This window comes from Hirundo rustica, chromosome 1, assembly GCF_015227805.2.
Source record: "Hirundo rustica isolate bHirRus1 chromosome 1, bHirRus1.pri.v3, whole genome shotgun sequence".
Taxonomy (NCBI): Eukaryota; Metazoa; Chordata; class Aves; order Passeriformes; family Hirundinidae; genus Hirundo; species Hirundo rustica.
This window is the reverse complement of record NC_053450.1, coordinates 155,102,466-155,119,234: the sequence shown is the minus strand read 5'-3', so window position 1 is coordinate 155,119,234 and position 16,769 is coordinate 155,102,466. Positions and strand designations below refer to the sequence as shown.

The following is a 16,769-nucleotide window of genomic DNA, read 5'->3' as shown; positions in this document are numbered from 1 at the left end:
CAAAGATTCGTTTCCGGGGGATCACGGGATGGTTTTGGTTGGAAAAGCTCTTCAAGATCAAGTCCAACTGTTTCCTCAGCACTGCCAAGCCCAACCTTGACCATGTCCCCAAGTGCCACATCCAGAGGGCTTTAAAATCCCTCCAGAAATGGGGACGACACCTCTGCCCTGAGCATCTGTGCCACGGCTGGAGAACCCTTCCCACAAGGAATATTCCCAATATCCCACCGTTCCCTCTTGTCCTGTCTCTCCTGGGAGCAGAGCCCAGCCCCTCCTGGCTCCAACCTTCATCCAGGGAATTGCAGGGAGCCAGGAGGTGCCCCCTGAGCCTCCCCTTCAGGATGAGCCCCTGCAGCTCCCTCAAAGTGATTTGGGAAGCTGGAAGGAGATTCCAGCACCAGCCATGGCGGGAGCGTCCCAAATTCCGGCATCCCAGATTTCCCACGTGCCGCCCGCAGTGACATGGAGAACCGGGGAAGTGAATGAATCCACGGCGCTCGGTTCGCTTGAACTTGTCCCAGCTTCCTTCTGTCCCCAGAACAGCACCTGCCCCCTGCAAGGGCACTGGAGAACATCCCAGAAATCACCTTTTCCTTGGAATGATCCAATTCCAGAGGCTCAAAGAGCTGCTGGGAATTCAGGCCAGGCTGGATCTCCCAAGAAAACATTTCCACGTGATTGGAACTAAGCCTTGCTTTGTCCTTCTCTATATCCACCCCTCCTCTGCTTCCCACCTCACCCCTGTGGGTCCCTCCTGCCCACACCCTGCTCCCAAATCTGGGAAAACCCCAGAAATCTCAACACTGGAAGCTGTAAATGCGGTTTGGAGGATTCCATGCCAACAGAAGCAGCTGGGTCTCCTGAAGTGCTCCGGCACCATTCCCTGGAGGAGCTCTCCCAGGGACTGGGAAGGTGGGAAATGACCTGTGAAAGCAAGAAGAGGAGGTTTAGTGATTTTTATGGCAAACGGGGCCTGGAACAGCCCCAGGGATGCGGTGCCAAGGGGTGTTGGTGTCCAGGTGTGATCCCAGGGTGCCATCCTGGCGGTGCTGCTGATCCTGGTGTGGTCCTGGGTTCATCTCCGTGGTCCTGGGGCCGATCCTGTGAGCGATCCGGCTGTAACCCGGTGATCCTGGCAGTCCCGCAGCGCACCCGGCTGTGGCCCCGGCCATCTCCCATCCGCTCCTGGTGACATTCCGAGGATCCCAGGGGGGATCCCGAGGAGATCCTGCGGCCAGCCCTGGTGTGGAATCCCCTGGGGAATCCCGCTGAGATCCCGGCAATGGTGTGGCTGAACCTGGTGCGGCCCCGGGGTGAGCCTGGCACGGTCCCGGTGATCCTGGGCAGATTTTATAGCGGTTCCCTGGCTGATCCTGAGGAGATCCCGAGGAGATGCCGGCAGTCCCGCGGCTGATCCCGGAGCGCCCCGCTGACCCCTACCCGGATCCCGCTGGGATCCCAGTGACCCCCGGCCTGATTGTGGCGATCCCTGGAACGATCCCAACACGCTCCCGGGTGTTTTCGCGGCCGATTCCGGCGTGCTCCCGGTGCCCGCTGCGGCCTCGGCGATCTCGGGGAGGGAGCGGGGGGGTGGTGGTGTGGGATTGATCCCGCTGCGAGCCCAGCAAATTCCCGGCGGGGCCGCGGCCGATCGCGGCCACATCCCGGGCCCGATGCCGGCGCGTCCCGGGGCTCGGCGGCCGCTCCCGGAGGGATCCCGGCGCTGCGCGGTGCCGCGGGAGGAGGAGCCGGCGGCCGGGGCGGATCGCGGCGGGGCCGGGCCGGGCTGGGCGCGGGTGGCGGGGGGGCCCCGCCGGACCATGTGAGGAGCCCCGACGGGGCGAGCGGGGCCTCCCCGGCCAGGGGGCACTTGCGGAGCCCCGCGCCCGCCCACCCACCATGGGGGATTTCTACGACCCGGAGCACCCCACGCCGGAGTAAGCGCGGGCCCTGCGCGGCCTCGGGGCCCGCCGGCACCGCGCGACCGCCGGCGGCCGGGCCGCTGTCCCTTCCCCTTCTCTTTCCCTTTCCCCTTCCCATTCCCGTTCTTTTGCCCCTTTCCTTTTCCCCGTCCCGCCGCTTTTCCCTTTCCCTCCGTCCTCCCGCCGGTCCGGGGTAGGCCGCGCATCCCCGGCCTCGCGTGATGGCCGCGGCCGGGGCGGGCGCGGGGAGGGCGGGCAGGGAGCGCGGGGAGGGCGGAGAGCGGGCGGCGGGAGCGGCGGGAGCGGCCGCGCCGGGGGTGGCGGGTGGGCTCGGGGCCCGTGTCCCCCCTTTCCCCTGCCCGTGTCCCTTTCCCTGTCCCGTCCCTGGCCGGGGGTGCGCGGGGGGGAGCCGGGCGGAGCGTGCGGACGTGTCCCGGCCTCCCCGCGGGGCCATTTTTCAGTACCTTCTTGATTATTGTTATTATTAATAATGCTGTTTTTCCTAGTTACCGAGCCTCGTCTTGCTTTTACCCCTGGAATTCTCTCCCCCCGGGCGGCCCCTGCCCTGACCCCATTTTCTGCCAGGAGGAAGGAGCCGGGGAAGGGGGAGCAGCCCTAATGGCCGGGAACTCTGGTTCTCCTCTGGATGGGGAATTTCACCAAGCCACCCCCTTGATCCCGCCAGGGCCTCCGGCTTTATCGCCTCTCCTGAGAAGTCACTCCGTCCCTGCTGGGTTTCTCCCCCCCACCCCGTTTCCCGCTGGGTTCTCAACGCTATTTTTACATTTTTAGACTTCCTTGGCGAAACATTCAGGGGCTCCATAAACTTTGCCAGCTCTGGGGTGGAAGGAATAGACATCTGGCATGGAGCACCCCCCCCCCCCGGAGCGATGGCTGGATTGGAGGCAAAGCTAAAAGTGGTGGTTTTTTTGAGCAGGGACAACAGAGCAAACCTTTTTTGAGCGAGTTCTGCCCGTGCCCACCTGGAGCAGCTGAGGAACAGCTTGTTGCAGCTGAAACGGTGCCGGTGGCTGAGCCTTCTAAAATTAGTGAGGAATGGAGGGTTTCATTTGGAATCCAGGCTGTGTTTTGCCGGACTCGGCCTCCGGGATGGGAATAAATCCTGGTTTACTTAACCCTGGTGGGATCGTCCCTTCCCGGGAGACCCTCCGGGTCCAAAGGATTCTCTTGTTCATCCCAAAACTTTCAGGCTAATTCAGGTGTTTCACCTTTGTTGTTTGGAGCGTGTGCAGGTGCCCTCGTGCCCGGGATTGATCTGGCACTTGGAATTTGGTGTCCAGAAGTGTCCAGGTTGTGTCACGTCGCTGTTTGTTGTCTAAAATTGCCCGGTGGTACCAACCTGAGCCGTCAAAAGGAGCCGGAGCGGCTCCTCTGACGAGTTTTTAATGGCATTATGGATTAGTTGGCCTGAGTTTGGGGTTTCCTTGGGGTGGGTGTTCCGTGTTGGGACTCAGAGAGTTTTCGGGAGCTGTCCTGGTGTTTTCAGGGTTGTTGTTCTCCCCCATCCCCGCCTCGAATTCCGGCGTTCCCTCCGCGTCCGAGCCGCGTTCGTTAGCGGCGTGCCTTAATTAGGATGCGCTTTTCCCGGCGCAGGGCTTGTACCTGGAGAAGAGGGTTGTTTGGGAGGGTTGGCTGGAGGTTGTGAGGAGCGGCTGAGGATCCCTGGGGCGTTTGGGAAGGGTGGAATTCCAGCGGAACCGCGCTGGCTGTGGGGTGTTTGTGGCTTCCCCCGTCCCGCACCCGCCGCGGTGAATTTGTCGTTGAATTTGTTTGTTGAATTTGTTGTTGAGTTGTTGAGTTGTTGTTGAATTTGTTGTTGAGTTTGGGATGAGGAGGAACCTGCAGCGTTGGGTTTTTGGGATGAGCTGCTTTTGTAGCTCGGAGTGTTGGGATTGCGCTGCTTGGAGCGGGGTTGATCAGAGCCCGGTGAATCCTCAGCCTGGCTTTTCCTGGGAATTGTTCACTGGATGGTTTGGGTGGGCAGGAGCCCTAAGGATCATCTCATCCCACCCCTGCTGTGCCAGAGACACCTTCCGCTGTCCCAGCCTGCTCCAAGCCCTGTCCAGCCTGGCCTGGGACGCTTCCAGGGATGCTGCTGAGCTGGAGAAGGTGGATGCTGAACCGGGAGCTGAGCGGTGCCGATGGCTTTTGCTGGAATTCTCCTGTGGGAAGGGAGCTCTGGCTCGCTCTCACCTCGTGGGTCGCTCTCTGTGTCAACCAGAGCTCGGATTCCTGGCAGCTTCAGTATCCAGCAGAACCAATTCCCGGAGCTCGGAGCTGCCACCACATTCCACATGGATCTTCTCCGTGGAGCTGCCCACGCCGGCCTGGACCCGCTCAGAATCCTGGAATGGTTTGGCTTGGAAGGAACCTCAAAGCTCCTCCAGTGCCACGGACAGGGACACCTTCCACGATCCCAGAGTGCTCCAAACCCCATCCAGCCTGGCCTGGGACACTTCCAGGGATGGAGCAGCCACGGTTTCTCTGGACAAACTGTTCCTGATGGATGCTGATGGATGTTTGCATCCTGCTGTCAGCGGCAGCCGCTTCATCTCTTGGTGCTGCTGTTTCCTGGGTGAAGATTCCAAGTTCGTCCCCATCCTGAGGGTGCAGGAACCTCCTGGACCGCTGACACCTCCGTGACAGGACGGAGTTGAGACTCCAAGGATTTATTTTTCCTCCTGCCCTTCCGTCATGATGGGAACCACATGGATCCACCTGCCTCTGGAGACCTCCCCGGCGGGAATTGCGCTCCCTTTTTGGGGGAAGGTGCTTTTCCAGCCATCCCGGTGAGGCTCGGTGGGTGCTTTTGGAGGGCTGGGATTTGGGATCAGAGCACGGAGCGTTCCGTGGGTTTTGTTCACCTGACGGATTCAGCTCCAGCTTTTTGGTTGTGGCTGTTCCCAAGGATTTCTTTGGATGTTCGTTGGAGCTGTGGAGTCTCCCAGGCTGTTCCCTGTTGGTGTCGCTTTGGGACTGGATTTTTTTTGTTTGTTTTTTTTTCTGGGAACCTGGATTCTGTTTTCTGCCTTTCCCTAAGGAAAACCATCCGTAAGGTTGGTTCTCTTGGCACAAGCAAGAGTGCTGTGGTTTTCATCCTGCAGCACGTTCCAATCCACCTGGGAGGAGGGAGAATCCAATCCAGGGGAGGGAAAGGCTGAGTTTTCCACCTGCAATTCCCTTGGAATGCTCCTCCCCTTTATTGAGGAGATTAATGGTGGTCCCACGGGCTGTGGGATGGAGAGAGGAAAGGGAGAAACTCGACTCCGGCTGCCTGAGCTCGTCCATGGGTTTTCCAGCTTTAACGTGTCTGGAAAGTCGGATTATTGCAGGAAAATTCACTTTGCGTGTTTGGCTTCGGGAGCCTGAATGGGGAATTCGGGCTCCTGACCTGGGACGTTTCCAGGAATGGGGCAGCTGGAGCTTCTCGGGGCAGCCTGTTCCCAGATCTGCTGATGGAATTTGAAATGTGATTTGTCTGGATATTTGGAAGGGAAGAGGGGATTTATAAACAACCATTTTTTCATGGGCATGTTCCCTTCCAGAATTTTAGAACTCCTTGAGGAAAAGTCTTGAGGACGTCCGAGCGTGGCTCTGCTTGGTGGAGTGTTGGTAGAACAGGTTAATTTCGTTTTCCTGGATTTTTTTTTTTCCTGACTTTTCCCGTTTTCCTAAATGGGAACTTCCCAAAAAACGCTCCATCCCTGCAGCTGCACCTCTCCCATGAGCTTCAGCTCTTTGGGATCCACCCCAGTGGCTACAATCCCCGGGAAAGACACGGAGCTGGACCTAAAATTCAGGAGAATGTGAGCCAGGAGCCAAAACTTGATCCCAAAATATTGATGTGAGGAAGAGGCGCCGGAGCAGGACCGGGAAGGAACTGGAGCTCCTTGTGGAGCTCCGTTTCCAGTGGATTCCCTCCGGATTGCTCCAAGGTTTTACAGCTTCCCCGGCACCTTTGTGATTCCGTTATTCCCTTCCTGTCTGAAACGCACCAGCGGAGGTTTTCCAGCTGGGAATCCAAAGTGTGTCGTTCCCAGGTAGCGGGGAAGAATTACAATTCCCAGCTTTTTGCAGCCTGGAAATCCGACAGGAAAAAAAAAGGGTTGGTGTTCGCCTGCACAGCCCGTTCCCAGTTCGGAATTTTATGGGGAATTTCTGATGGAAAGGAGCATGAAAGGGATTTCTTTTCTCCTGTGGGATTGAGAGCAATTCCCAAGGTGTCCCTGCTCCTGCTGGGCCAAATCCCAGGACATTAAACTTCAGCTATAATTAGGTAAGACGTAAATCCGTGGAGAATTTCTGTTTATTTCTGTTTATTTCTGTTTATTTCTGTTTATTTCTGTTTATTCCTATTTATTTATATTTATTCCTGCTTATTTCTGTTTATTTTTATTTATTTCTATTTATTCCTGTTTATTTTTGTTTATTTCTGTTTATTCCTATTTATTTCTATTTATTCCTGTTTATATCTATTTATTCCTGTTTATTTCTATTTATTCCTGTTTATTTACATTTATTTCTGTTTATTCCTGTTTATTCCTATTTATTCCTATTTATTTCTGTTTATTTTTATTTATTTCTATTTATTCCTGTTGATGCCTATTTATTCCTATTTATTTCTGTTTATTTCTTTTTATTCCTGTTTATTTTGTTTATTTCTGTCAAAGGTGTGACTCTGAGCTCAGCCAGGGCCTTGCAGCGTTCCGTTTCCTATTTTTTTGGGTTGCAGGTTGCAGCTGCTCCCCTTTGGAATGGGATTTTCGGGTCACCTCGTGATTGGGAATTGCCTTCTTGTTAAATTTGGGATGAGTTTGGACTCAGAATGGGATATTTGGGGTTTTGATCTGGCGAATTTTGGGAATATTTGGCGTGGCAGGGGTGTGAATTAGGAGCCGGTGACGCCAAAATTTGATGGTTTTGCCTCAGTGGGAATCCTGGGATGCAGGGGACAGGATGGCTTCTTTTTTTTGGGATGCTGGGAATGGGTGCCACGCATCCATCCGTGTCCCAGAGAGAGAATTCCTTGTTTTCCGGGCATTTTGGGAGACAAAGGTGCCGTTCGGTGCCTGGGGGCGTGATGTCATTCAGGCTCCACAAGATCCGCGTTGGAATTCGCTGCCCCATTCAGGGAAAATCCCCCCGGGATGGGGATACACCTGATAGGTCAGGGAGGTGATGGAGGGCTGGAAATCCCTGCTTTTCCCTGGAAAACAGCAAGTGCTGCATCCCTGGGGCCATTCCCAAATCCTCCCCCTCTGAGGGAGGGGCTTGGCTTTGCTGCTCCCGGGAGTTTTTTTAGCACAAATCCCAAATTCTTCGCTCAGCTCAGGTGGAGCCTCGGCACCTCTGCGAGTCCCAATGAATCCAAATCCTTGGGAATGAATCCTCAATCCTTAGGAATGAATCCTCATCCTTGGAAATGAATCCTCATCCTTGGGAATGAATCCTCATCCTTGAGAATGAATCCTCAATCTTTGGGAATGAATCCTCATCCTTGGGAATGAATCCTCAGTCCTTGGGAATGAATCCTCAATCTTTGGGAATGAATCCTCATCCTTGGGAATGAATCCTCAATCCTTGGGAATGAATCCCAGTCCTTGAGAATGAATCCTCGTCCTTTAGAATGAATCCCAATCTTTGGGAATGAATCCTAATCCTTGAGAATGAATCCTCATCTTTGGGAATGAATCCCTGTCTCCGTCCCTGGTAATTGTAAGTAAACTGGGATTTTTCGGATTATTGTTTTTGTTATTTTAGAATTCCTCAAGTTTGCGGGCTCCAGGATTTCCTCCCGAAATCCTTTTCCCGCTCAAACCTGTTTTAACTCAAACTGAGGAATTTACAAAGAGCAGTTAAAAAAAAAACCAACTTAAACGGAGGAACTTTCTCTGGGTGCAGATAATTTTGGGATTTGAGCAAAATGATAAAAACTGGAATTTTTTTTCCCTTCTATTCCCACTAATTCCCGCATTTTCAGTCCTGGAAGTGGCTTTTTGCTTGTAGGGGAAATGTTTTGGTGTTGGAACGGAGCCTGAGCTTTAAGTCTGGCCTAACTTTGGTTTTAATTTGAATAGGAATTGTTAATAAGGGTGGAAAATCCGGAGTGAAGCGATGCTGCTCTGATCCAACACCTGTGTCCCAAGTTTCTGTGGAATTTTGGATTTAACGTGGATTTGGGGTTTTCTTGTACAGCTGGGTTTCAGTCTGGATTTTGGGGTTCTTGGTGCAATTCCCTGTCCGTCCCTCCCGTGGTATTCCGCACTTGTGTGCGGATCCAGGCTCATCCTTCCCTCTGCACCCTGCCTGGACTCAGGGATGTGTCCGGATTTCGGGGCTGGAGTTGGGAAAACGCAGTTCCAACTCCCTTTTCCCCGTGAGATTTTCCCTTTGTGCCCGAGGAGGGATTTGAGGCCGGGATTACCTGGGAAGGGATCCCGTGGCCGTGTGATTTGTGGGAAGGTGCTGACTCTGGATTCTCCTTCCCTGCTCCCAGAGGAGGAGGACGAGGAGGAGGAGGGGAAGGTTTTCCAAGAGCTTTGGATTCCAGTGGGGATTTGTGCCTCTATTTTGGGTCCTGTCCCACTTCCATCCCCATCCTCATCCTCGCCCTTCCATCCTCCTCCCTCTCCCCTCTTCCATGGGAGCAGCTTTGCTTTTCCTGATTCCTGTCAGGATTTCCCGTGGAATTTCTTCCTCAGCTGTGCCCTGACCAGAAAGGGAGAAGGAGGATTTGGGTGGGAGAGTTTGGGAATTCTCAGGCAGTTGAGGGGAGGAGTGGAGAAGAAGCTGGATATTTTTTTTCTTTACTGGATCTTTTTCCCAGAGCACATCTTGACTTCCCTAAAATCCCAGAATTACAACAGATAAATTATGGAATAATTAATAAACAAAGTTCCCTCAGCCCCTCCTAATTTTTATAAATGCAGGGATAAATCCCTATTTTTTCCATATCTTTCCCTGGAACATCCAATCCTCCTTGTTTTTTTCTTATTCCATCCCAGGGGAAACGCTGTCACTCCCCTTCCTCCAGACTTCCAGCTCCAAACCCTCGGTGGGAACGTTGTGTAAACCAGGAAATGGGGATTTTGGGAAGCAGGAGAGCTGGATTTGGGGATGCGCTCCTTTTCCAGGGAACTCAGCTTGGATCCCACTTCCTGGTTAAGTAAGATTTTTCCCAGGGATTTTCCCTCCCCGCGTGAGTGCTTTTGCCTCTCCACTCTCTCCGTGGGGGTTTTTTTTTGGGAAGGAGCAGGATTGCCTGTTACCTTCCCAACTCTTTCCCTGCCTGTCCGTCCTCCGTTTGGTTTTTTTGGGAGCCAGGGACACGTTGGGATATTAAAAGCCCGGTGCTCTGCACAAAATTCCAGGAATTCCTCCCAACATTCCATTAATATTCCATGAAACGCAGGGACAGCTGCACTTTTGTCTCCTTGTTTTTTATCCCACGTTAGGGATTCATGAACGGAGCAGCAAAGGCACTTCAGGCCTGGGAGTGTTCCAGCAAATCCTTCAGTCCGGAGGATGGAAATTGAGGGGGAATTCGGGATGGATGTGTGGAAGGAATTCCTGGCTTTGCGGGGAGTGAGGCTCTGGAGCAGTTTTCCCAGAGAAACTGTGGATGTTCCATCCCTGGAAGTGTCCAAGGGCTGGGAACAACCTGGGATAGTGGAAGGGGCTGGGAGTGGGATGAGCTTTAAGATTCCTTCCGTTCTGGAATTCTGGGATTCTGTTAAGGAGAGCAGCAGAGAGGGAATTTCCCCCCCAGATTCCAGGGAATTGCATTCCCAGCAGAAACCCATGGATGCAGCTCTCCATCAGCATCCAGGAAAAATGGTAAAACCCCCTTGGATAAATTCCTTTTGGGCTTCAGGATCCCATTGGAATTCCAAATTCCCACCTGAGGTGTTGGTTTGGTTTATTGCCTCCCAGTTTCCTTAGCCCTGGTGTGTTGATCCCTGGAATTCCAGCTGCATCCAGGATATTTTTGTCTCACCCAGCTTGAACAAAACAGGTTAAATCCCAATTTCCTGTGCTGAGCTTTTGCATTTGGCTCCCTTTCTTTGGACATCGAGGTGGCTTTCAGATGGATCCCAGGGAATTCCTGAGCTGCATTCCTGCTGGGAATGGTCCTTTTCAGCTCCCAGGGCTGTTTAGGCTGCTGATGCTTTGATAAGAAAAGCTCCAGGCTTCCAGATTTTCCTCTTTTAAAGGGAAGAAAATTTAAAAAAAACCCTGAGGATTTAGGGGAGATAAGGCTCCTAAAGTTTTGTCTTTTAGACTTTAGAAGCCTGAGGACATGGGTTTTTTTGTTTTTGTTTTTTTTTTTGGTTTTTTTTTGGCTCCTTTTGCATAAGGAAAACCAGGATAAAATTCCAATTGTTGTGTGGGTTGCACTTAAAAAAGGGAAAAAAAAAAAAATCTCCTTCCGCTCAACCTGTTTTTGAAGCGGCAAGAAATGCTGGAGCTGCTGGAATTAAAATAAAAATTTACTTCTTGTCACCATTCCCATGACAAAACTGGGATGTTTCCATCCGGACAGAAGCTGGTAAAGTTTAAATACAAAAAAAAATTTGGTCAAAATACAGCTCCAGAGAGGAAATTTTGGTCAAAATATGGCTCCATGTAAGGAATTTCGGTTGAAAAGTGGCCGCAAATAAATAATTTTGTTTGAAATGTGAAATGTCCATATAAAAAAAAATTGATAGAAATGTCACCTGTGTAAAGAATTCTGATACAAATGTGCTTCTGCAGCCTTAAAAAAAAAAAAAAAGTTTTTCTGGCATTTATTGGGTGTTTAATGTTTGTTTTTTAACAAAATTAACGCATCAAGCTGCTGGAAGCAGATCAAAGGCGGTAAAGCTTCCTTACTTTTTTGTTCTTTGTTTGATTTGGTGGGTTTTTTTAGGTTACTTTTAAAAATTTATTCAGCTCTTCTTCAAGGTGTTCTGTTTTATTTTGGGTTCCACCAACTCTTTTCTCCCGGCTTTTCCCGGGAAGGAGCCGCGGAAGTGCAGGAATTCCGCGTGCCTTCTCATCCCGGTTTTATTTTTGGCGCCTGCGGGGAGCAAGGTGCAGCGGGGGGAATTGCTCCAAACCTTTTCCAAAACGCTGGAAAAGCCCTGGGTTATATGTTGGGATGGATCCCGAGCTTGCAGCGCGGGGTGGATTTTATGTAACTTCATCTCAGCGTGGGAGGAATTTGGCACGAGGTTCCTGAGGGAGCGGCGGCACCTTTTCCCTAATTTTGGAATTCTATTTTTGTGGTTTATTTTATTTTATTTTTTTTTTTTAATTCATTATTTTGGGAGAAGGAAGAAGCTGGGAAGGAGATGGGATCCATAACCTTGACTTTTAGGAAGGTCAACACCTTTTATTTTAATGGCTGGAATCCCAGGATCCCAAATGGTTTGGGTTGGAATGGGCTCATCCTGTCCCACCTAGGGCCACCTTCCTGTCCCAGGTTCCTCCAATTCCCATCCAGCCCGGCCCTGGACACTTCCAGGGGTGGGGATCACCTGTTTCCTCCCTTTTTCCTGCGGGATTTTTCTGGGATTTGAAGGATCCCCACTCTCTTTTTCTCCTTGTCGTTAATTATCCTTGTTATTAATTATAAATACGAACTTTAATGACCTCTCTCTCCCAACATGCAGCTGATTAAAGATGGGTTTTTGTTTATAAAGAGAGTTATTTTCGCTTTAGGACCCTCAGCTTCCACCTGGCGGTTGTAATTCTCTGCTGCATCTGCTCAGGAAGTCTGGGAAAATCTTCCTGGAATGACTGAGGTTGGGAAAGACCCTTAAATCATCAAATGCAAGGATCTTGTTGAGTGTCGACCCCACAGAACCCCAAACCCAAACCACGTGCCGCTTCCCCAAAGTCCCAAACTCCTCTTTTGGTGATCCTTGAGATTGAGAGCTCCTTTTAGGCCTTAATTCCCAAGTGCTGCTCCCTGGGAGCTCCTGGATCTGCGGGGTTTGGAATTCCTGGCTTGCCTGGCCCCGTTAAATCCCGTCCGTGCCCTCGCGCGCTCCTCCAGGCCGGAACTCCCGGCTCGGGTTTCCTTGATGGAATCGAACCCCGTTGGCGCCGCTCTGGGAATAATTTATAGTCTTTTAATAAGCTGGATCGATTGGATGGGAGCCTTTGGAGGGGCAGGAGAAGATTCCAGTGGGGAAGGTTCTTCCCTGTGCTCCCAGTTCCCCGCTGGTGACGATTTCCGTGGGGATGAGGGTGGTTCTTGTGCCGTCACCGCGTCTGGGTCGCTGCGAAACGAAAGCTTGGACTTTTTCTTCCGCAGTTGGATATTTCTCATTGAGTTGAGTTGCTTGAGGTGGAACCCGTGGAATTTCCTGTGGGAGATCTTCGGCTTTGTCACCAGAGGGGTGCTGAGTAAAAGCCGATCAAACGTAGGGGAGATTCCAGCTCCGAGCTGCGTTGGAGCGCTGGAGAGGGATTTTGGGATCTCCGGTAGATCCGTGACGGAGGGATGGGTGAGCTCGTGATGTCTCTGCTGAGGTGTGTCGGAAGGGCCAAGAAATTCCCTGGCACTCTCCAAGGAATTGAGCAAAGGGAGGAGTGGGAGTTGTGTTCCTGTTCCTTCTCCTTCCCTAAGGAGAGACGACCTCGCTGTGGGATCGGAGCAGAAGAGTTGGGAGAGTTGGGAAAACCCAACTTCCCTGTTGGCTCCGCATGGAGAAGGATCCTAATTAATCAATTTTCAAGCTGCCAAATTAGGGATTAATTATGCAAATAGCCAGGGCAGGTGCGCGGCAGTCAGACCTTCATTAATATCTTTAATTTCTGTCAACGAGAGGCAGAAAATTCCGGTTACTCAGGAAAGTACTCAAGCGGAAAGAATCCCAAATCCACCTTTTCCAGTCGCATTTTTGAGGGTTTTATTCCTGCAGCGAGTTGGAATAACTGGAGGCAGCGCCAAGCCAAGCAGTTCTCTCCGAAAAGGTTTGCTCTGTTTCCAACCCACGTGGGATTTTCCAGGGAATTTTGGAGCCTCCCCGCTGTGCCGCGCTCCCCTCGGAGCCGGGTTTGTGTCCGGGTGTCCCGAGTCCAGCCCATTCCAAATCCAGATGTCCAGTGTTAAATTTCTTGTCCCTGCCTGGTGCTCACGCCTTCTTTTCCTGTTTTTTTTTTTTTTTCCATGTTTCCCCGGCTGGATTGCAATAGAGAAGAAGAAAATGAGGTGAGTGAAGGCAATTCCAACGTTCCTGGATCTCCTGTGAGCCCAGCTGGGTTGGTTTGACTGGGGCATTCCATGAATCCGGAGCCACTGAGGGGCTGGATAAAGCAAATGGGTGCTTTATGGGATTCCTCTGGCTAAATTTGGGAAGGAGGGACAGTAATTCCCATTAAATTTGGGAAAGAGGGCAGTAATTCCCATTAAATTTGGGAAGGAGGGACAATAATTCCCATTAAATTTGGGAAGGAGAGGCAATAATTCCCATTAAATTTGGGAAGGAGTGGCAGTAATTCCCATTAAATTTGGGAAAGAGGGCAGTAATTCCCATTAAATTTGGGAAGGAGTGGTAATAATTCCCATTAAATTTGGGAAGGAGAGGCAATAATTCCCATTAAATTTGGGAAGGAGGGACAGTAATTCCCATTAAATTTGGGAAAGAGTGGCAATAATTCCCATTAAATTTGGGAAGGAGGGACAGTAATTCCCATTAAATTTGGGAAGGAGCGGCAGTAATTCCCATTAAATTTGGGAAGGAGCGGCAGTAATTCCCATTAAATTTGGGAAGGAGTGGCAGTAATTCCCATTAAATTTGGGAAGGAGGGACAATAATTCCCATTAAATTTGGGAAGGAGGGACAATAATTCCAGTTCCACTTGTGCCACAAGCACAAGGGGGCTGATGGCGCAGCTCGATGTGGGCTGATGCTGATTATTTAAAGGCTTAATTTGTAAAAATAATGAGTTTTGCTGCCTGTGACTCAATGAATTTATTGGGAAAAGAGAAAACTTGGAAGCCTGGGATAGGTTTTAATCTCCTGGCTTTGGAATGAGGGCTGGTAATCATTTTGGATGTGCTTTTTTCCCCCATTTTGGGTAATATTCCCTTTCTATAAAACGTGAGAGGAAGGAGAATTCCTCTTCTCCTGGAGAGCTTTTCCAGTAATTCCCACCTATCACATTTACCAAGTTACCCGTGGAGTGTGTTTCTGGAAATTCTGGAAATTGCGTTTTGTTCGAGTTTGCTGTTATTTGAGGGAAAAAAAAAAATCCCTGGAAGGGTGAACACGTGAGGGGAAATATCCTGGAGTGTGTCAGCTCTGCTGAGCTGGCCGTGGGAAGGGGAGGAATGGAAATGTGGCAGCTCTTTTTTTGCCTGCAGATCCCATGTTTGGGAAAATGTGGATTCATCCAAACCCCCTTATTCCCTTTATTTCAAAGCCGTTGTGCTTGCAATTAGAAGGGTTTTGATCAAAACACTTTAAATAATGGCATATAAAGTCATAGCAGGAGGGAAAACTCTGAAATGCTGATTCCCTGAATTTCCAACATTTTTTAACTACATATTTATTAATTTGTTATTTATAACTGATACGATTAAAGAATCCTGTCCCTGATGAGAATCTTGGTTCAGATCTGTGGAGGTCCTTCGGGGTGTGGTTGGAGAGGAACCTGCTCGCTTCTGTTGTCCCAGGCTGGAATAAAAAAAAAAGTGGGAATTTATGGTTGTGAGGATAATAATCGATCCTGGAATCCCTCAAAATGCCGTTCCCTCACTCTTCAGGGGGCTGAACTCCTACGGGAGGGTGCTCTCAGCAGTGTTCATTTTGTCCTTCGTCCTTCCATGAATTAATCGATGTGAACCTGTGGATTATTCCCGGGATCACTTTTGATGTGTGGATTCTCTGGAAAAGAGGGACGGCGTTTTCAGCAGGAATTTGTGGAGGCGGTTGTGAGTTGTGGTGAGAGGAGCCAGTTTCAGAGCTGGAGATGCTCCTTTGTTCCAAAGTCAATGTTTTGGGTGCCCTTTTAGCCACGAAACTCCTTTTAAATCATCCCTGAAGTGTCCTCCCGTAAAAACCACGGATTTAAAGGAAAAGCTTTTGGGTTTTGCTCCCGTTATTCCCACGGTGAAGGGAATTTGCTGCTGCAGATTTCAGTGATGCTGGGTTGGGTCAGACCGTTAAAAGGTGCTCACAATGAAACCCCAAATGCATTGACGGGGAGTATTTTTTGGGATATGTGATGTCCCAGGGAGTAAAAAACCCGGGATTTCCAATCCACCAATGTCTCATTTAATCATTTACTGGGGCGCCTCAAGCCTGGGCAGCTCCACGTTGTTTTCCATGAGTTAAAGGATAACAAAATCCTTAATAATTCACAGGGGGCTGCTGGAAACTGCTGCTCCTGCCAAAAATGTGCTCATGGCACAGCTACGGCAGCAAAACCTGGCTCTGGACGATTTGGATACGAGTCTTTCCATTGGAATTAGGGTTAACACACAAAATGTCATTTCCAGAGCAGCTGTGGCTGCCCCTGGATCCCTGGAAGTGTCCCAGGCCAGGTTGGACAGGGCTTGGAGCAGCCTGGGATAATGGGAAGTGTCCCTGCCCATGGCAGGGGTGGAACGGGATAATCCTGAGGGTCCCTCCAACCCAAACCATCCTGGAATTCCGTGATTCTGATGCAGTTTGGGTTTTTGGAGCTAGAGACTGGTGATAACAAAGTCCATTCCCCACTTTATCTTCTCCAGGATTTTATTCCCGGGACACAGATGAGCTCTAAGATTTAAAATAGGGGGAGAAATGCCCAGATGTGTGAATCTAGGGTGCTGTGGGCTCTGAAAACTCCTGGGTTTGGGCTTGGAAGGTGCTGAGCGAGCTCCTGGGCAGGAGGCAGCCAGAACCTCCTGGTGGGAAGGACACGGAGCTCGGAACAGTCGGTTGATCCAGAGGTGACGGAGCCATCGCGCACCGTTGGGTCCTGATGGGAATTCCTGGGGAGTTGTTAATTAATGCTGGTCTAGGCCTGAGCCTGGCGACTTGCAGGAATTGGTAATGACCGGGAGAACGCTGTTGGGGGGAGGTGGGAAAGGATGGGCTTTAAATTCCTGCTGTAATTGTTGTTGGTCTGGATTACGTGATCATCCAGTGCCATCCCTTGGATGGGCAGGGACACCTCCCACTGCCCCAGGCTGCTCCAGGCTCGGTCCAGCCTGGCCTTGGACACTTCCAGGGATCCAGGGGCGGCCACAGCTGCTCTGGGAATCCCATCCCAGTCCCTCCCCACCCTCCCAGCCAGGAATTCCTTCCCAATCTCCCATCCATCCCTGCCCTCTGGCACTGGGAGCCATTCCCTGTGTCCTGTCCCTCCAGCCCTTGTCCCCAGTCCCTCTGCAGCTCTCCTGGAGCCCCTTCAGGCCCTGCCAGGGGCTCGGAGCTCTCCCTGGAGCCTCCTCCAGTGCTGGAAGGCTGCATGCAGGTGGAGTCACGTGAAAACAGACGCGCTTGAAGCTTAAAACTCAGGATCTTTTGCATCCCGGGACCACAGAAACAGCATAAAAAAGCAGAGTTTTGCCCTCAATTAACTTTATAAGCTGAGCTCTCTTTTTTTAAAAGTAAGAATTAAATGATAAAAGGACTTTGAGCTCGGTCATTAATAAGTCAGATGAAAAGCCTGGGCCCAAACCTCAGAGGAGGCCAAGTTTGAAGCTGGAGAAGTCTGAGGAATTGATTTTTTCAGGGCAGAGCCGGGCAATGAAGACTGACCCAGGGTATGCATTTCTCTTTTATCATCATGAAAAATTCACCAGGTGAAAGAAAATGCTGCAGAACTGAGTTCAAACCCCCCCCC

General features: G+C 50.9%; 1 protein-coding gene across 2 annotated transcripts in view; it reads left to right on the top strand.

Moving 5' to 3' along the window:
• The first annotated feature begins 1,827 nt into the window (after positions 1-1,827).
• The window catches only part of SETD2 (SET domain containing 2, histone lysine methyltransferase), a 62,125-nt gene continuing 47,183 nt past the window's right edge, over positions 1,828-16,769 (top strand). For both annotated transcript variants that reach the window (XM_040067785.2, XM_040067775.2), the window contains exons 1-2: positions 1,828-1,937; positions 13,128-13,143. In XM_040067785.2, coding sequence (XP_039923719.1) covers positions 1,900-1,937; positions 13,128-13,143 — 54 coding nt within the window. In that variant the 5' untranslated portion in view covers positions 1,828-1,899. The remainder of the gene's footprint in view (positions 1,938-13,127; positions 13,144-16,769) is intronic.